Source organism: Gossypium arboreum, chromosome 12 (assembly GCF_025698485.1).
Source record: "Gossypium arboreum isolate Shixiya-1 chromosome 12, ASM2569848v2, whole genome shotgun sequence".
In the NCBI taxonomy this organism is placed as follows: domain Eukaryota; kingdom Viridiplantae; phylum Streptophyta; class Magnoliopsida; order Malvales; family Malvaceae; genus Gossypium; species Gossypium arboreum.
This window is the reverse complement of record NC_069081.1, coordinates 104,092,804-104,097,311: the sequence shown is the minus strand read 5'-3', so window position 1 is coordinate 104,097,311 and position 4,508 is coordinate 104,092,804. Positions and strand designations below refer to the sequence as shown.

Below are 4,508 nucleotides of genomic sequence, written 5' to 3'. Positions count from 1 at the left end.
ATATATATATATATATATATTCTTTATGTTCCGTTTCTTACTATTATATGCATATATATCTATTATTATATTTATTATTAATATTGTTAGCATTAGTACTTTTACTTAATGTGTATGTAGATATACATGTACATATTAATAATTTTTTTATCATATGTGTATATTGTATATATTATATTTATATTATATATATATATATATTCTTAATGTTATTAGTTGTATACTTCTTGTATATTTCCATGTATATATTTTATATTGTCTCATGTACATACTCAAATACTATTATACATATACATATTTTTAATACCATATTGAGTATATATTATTGTATTTATTTTTATTCGATTATACTTATTATTAATGTTAGTACATATATTTCACCATAAGTGTATATATACCTTTTGTGTATATAATATTATTTTCAGTATATTTAATTATTATTCTAAAAAGGGTTATAATATGTACATATTTATGAAGTATTATTAATAGTATTATTTTTAAACATCATTGTTATTTCTAATATATATATATTATGTACTCTTTTTATTTCTATTTTATTTTTTATTTGTCAATATTAATTATTATTATTCTAATATTTTGATATTTTAATATTTTATATTATTCACATCATTATTCGCATTTTTACAATAATATTCTTAGATTTTTTACTATCATTTTAGAAACTTTTTACATTTTAATTTTAAGAATAAGGCAATGTACCGATTTTAACATTAAGTCATTGATTTCACCGCTATGTTGGGTGAAGTTAGTCGGCTCGTGTTAAAAACGGGATATCCTTCTAAAAAACCAAAAACTTACAACTTCTCATTTCCTTCAATCGGATCACACTTAAATGTCAAATTGAATTCATATTTTTGAAAATCAAGACAACACGTGTTTAATAAGATACCAATTTTGGGCGTCGCGAGGGTGCTAATACCTTCCTCGCGCGTAACTGACTCTCGAACCCTAATTTTTCTCTGGACTTTCACGTAGACCTAAATTTGGCCTTCTTTTTGTTTTAAAATGATTTTATTAGGTGTTCGATCACACCTATAAAAAAAGATCGGTGGTGACTCCCTTTGTTAATAAAATCGAAAGTTGGTTTTCAAATTTCCAATAAATTAACTTAATTAGCGACCGAAAGCTAAAATTTTTTACGTCGCTACAAGGATAGCGGTGAAAACTACTTAGTCGTACTTTAGATATCATAACCAAGTTTTAGTTTTGGAAAAAAAATTTAAAGCTGTAGTTTTCCCCTTAAATTTATTTTTCGTTACGTTTTCCAAACTCGATTTTCCAATAGCATAGTGAATAGTTTATTCCACAATCGATCCAAAAACCTATAAGCCAAAGCCCAATCTACTCTTACATAAGAAGTAATTGTAGTCCCAATAAATAACCCCGACTTGTTATAACCACACACCCCAATTAACCTTACAAAAATTAACAACTCCCCATAAGGCTTATCAAAAGATATTAAAATAATGTAAAGTATAATCACAAGCTAACAACAAATACACAAGAAACTGCAGTAGAGGCACTACCAAAAGATGCATCTAACCATGTACTATCAAAATCACATTTCTAAAATATTTTTCAGAAGTAAAGTTAAACTAACCATTATTTTGTATCCTTTGAATAAATGTTTGATAAATGTATTTCGGGTTTAAAAAGAAAATTCAATTTTAAGAGAATGATATAATTTTTACAACAACAAAAGACTATACGTTGACAAAATCAATAAATGTGTTGAAAGCTGGTATACCAAAATATACCTCCGACACAAACATTAAACATAAATACGAGAAAATGAAAAAAAAAAAAAAAATGAGATAGCAAATAAGATAAGGTGGGTTTCATGAATCGTGGCAGAGTTGCAAAAGAAGGTGGAGCAAGTTAACTTTCTATCAATCCAATAATAGAAGAAAAATGAAGAAACATTGAGTAGAGAGTGGGTGTCAGTTAGCATTTAACATGGAAAAAAAGTCAATACAAAAGAAAGACGATGGAGAAAAATCCAGGGGAAAAGAAAGTTGACAAAAACACGTAATAGATTGATGGATTTGAACGATATGATGAATGATTCAAATGACTTTTCTTTCAAGGTGGGACTCTAAAGACCTAAATGAAGCTCTACCCCATGTATCCCACAGGGTAAAATCAAAGCTATCAGATATCTCTATTTATTGTAATAATATTTGTTAAGTTGTCCAGGGGACCGCAAATGAAATAATTAACCATTTGTATTAAGTCTTCTATGGACATTAATTTCTATTTCTTTAGACAATCCTACCCTTATCAAAAAAAGCATTGCTTGCTTGGCTTCCTTGATGAGTTGTATATGCCCATCAAAGCAAAGCATTTGGATCTTTATACTTCTTTAGATTTATGAGTTTTCTGTTCAATTTGTCTGATAAGCACTTCTTCCTATAAGCCAGTCCTTCCAAGTTTTGAGAATTTGATGATGAAGATAAGCCATGAAAGAGGGAAAGCAGTGGAAGTGTACAACAACATTGATATTTTCCATGATTATAATAGAACTTCATCGAATGTTCCATGTAAGGAACATCCGCAACTATCTTCAGCTGGTGTATGTGCTTATTGTCTCAGAGATCGTTTGATCAATTTGGTTTGCTCAGATTGTGGTGTTCAGCGTTTCTCGTCTTGTTCATGCGCTGGTCGCGGCGGTGAAGCAGCCGGCATTGGGCGTGTCTCGTTCTTGATTGAGAATGAAAACAAGGAGCAAGTTCCGAATGCCAAGCCTAGAAGGAGTCCTAGTGCTGGAAACAAATCAGAAGAGATCTTCTTAATCAAGAGAAGCAATAGTGGCTGCGCTGAGATCAAGAAAAAGAAAGGGTTTTGGGGGTTTGGAAGATTGTTCGGGAAAAAAAGAGACAAAGATTGTAATGATTGTGGTAAGAGTGAAGGTGGAGTCGATGAGAAAAGCGATTTGTTGGTCGTTGATTGTACAGGCGTATCAAGGTCAAGGTCTCTTTGTAGTTTCAGGGGTGGTGGGTTTTTTGGATCGGAAGATAGAGGCGATTTGACGAAATTTTCAGGTGCTAGGAACTCCGTTTCAGCTGCTCGGAGTTCTGGTTTCAATGGCGGTTTGGGTTTCGATGGTGAAAGGAAAAGTGGCCTTAGTGAATTAGGAGAACCGAGGAAAAGCGGTTCTGATAGTGCAGCAGATATTAAAGCTACGAGAAAAGCTGGTTGTGGGGGTTTCATGGAAGTTGATGGTGGTGCAAACAGGCGGGTGCAAAGGTATTTTAATGGTGGGGATGATGATTCAGGCTTCATTGACTTAAAATTTGGTTTTCAAGCAGAGAATAAGGGTGCTTTGTCAGCTTTTGGCAGCATGAGAAATGGTTGCTCCATTGAAAATGCAAGTTCATGTCAGATAACAGTGGATGAAAGAGAGATCAAACAAAGCAGAAAAAGTTTCAAGGGATGGCGATGGATTTTCAAATCACCAGAAAAATGAAAATCTTATAGCCCCCGTCTTTCAAATTTTTAATCTCTGTTTTTTACTTTGTATTCATGTCTAAGATCGAGTGGCTTGTTTTGACAGAGAAATGTATTCATTGTTGCTATAGAGCCTTTTTAAATAAAAGCAAGAGAAGATGTTCATAAGGTAGCACCAATATGAATCTCAACCAAATTAATTTCTTTTGTTTTCCAGGTAGTTGGATGTAGAAAGAGTATCTTTCAATTCCAAAACCTTATTGGATATTCATAACAAGGTTGAAACTGGAATTATATTATCTTCCTAAGTTAAAAAAAAAAAAAAAAAAGGATCAAAGCTCACTGACATGATCCATATCTTAATCCAATATAGCTGAAGCATTTCTCTCTAAAAAATGTGTAGCAGATGACTTCCTGAGACCAACGAGATTCGAGGTATATTGTCCAAGCCTAACAAAAGTGGTTGTCCAAGTGAGAGTGTGCAAAACCAGTGATGATCGTGAGTGTAACACGGGATTAAGCCAAGAAATGCAACATATTAAGAAACAGAGAATGGGCGGTGCAGCAAAGAAAGCATAGAATTTCTAAGAAGCTTGAAAGAAACAAAGTTCTGAATTAATGAAGCAAAAAAAAAAAAAAACAGACTTTACAATTCTCGCCCTGCTTCTTCTTTTCTCTGGTTTAGAAATTGAGTTGCAGTAAACACGCAGAGTTTCTCCCTCAAGGAAACAAACGACTCTACAGACACTGGCTGGGTCAGAACATCAGCTACTTGCAAGTGAGCTGGTACATAATTAACTTGAAGCAAGGCCCTATCTACTTTTTCCTGAAAATCATGATTGCCATGCTTAGTTTTAGCACGCAGAACAGGGTTAGCAGCCATTTTACTGTATTGGTGTTGTCACTCTGAAGCTTAGTTTGGATTGGCGTTGTGTTTACTCCCGGTGAGGTTAAAAATAGTGGTGGCGGTGAAATTGATTACTGTAGCGGTGAGATTGGATACTGTAGCAATGGGATTAGAAACAGTGGTGGAGTGTGTT

The 4,508-nt window shown here is 33.1% G+C and overlaps 1 protein-coding gene across 1 annotated transcript; it reads left to right on the top strand.

Moving 5' to 3' along the window:
• Nucleotides 1-2,128: 2,128 nt before the first annotated feature.
• On the top strand, nt 2,129-3,664 carry LOC108478696 (uncharacterized). The gene has a single exon (XM_017781171.2). The coding sequence runs from the start codon at nt 2,465-2,467 to the stop codon at nt 3,485-3,487; it is 1,023 nt and encodes a 340-aa protein (XP_017636660.1). The 5' UTR covers nt 2,129-2,464; the 3' UTR covers nt 3,488-3,664.
• The last annotated feature ends 844 nt before the right edge of the window (nt 3,665-4,508 follow it).

Bases quoted from the DNA above. Each gene is read 5' to 3' on its own strand.
- LOC108478696 (XM_017781171.2), top strand. From the start codon at position 2,465: ATGATGAAGATAAGCCATGAAAGAGGGAAAGCAGTGGAAGTGTACAAC.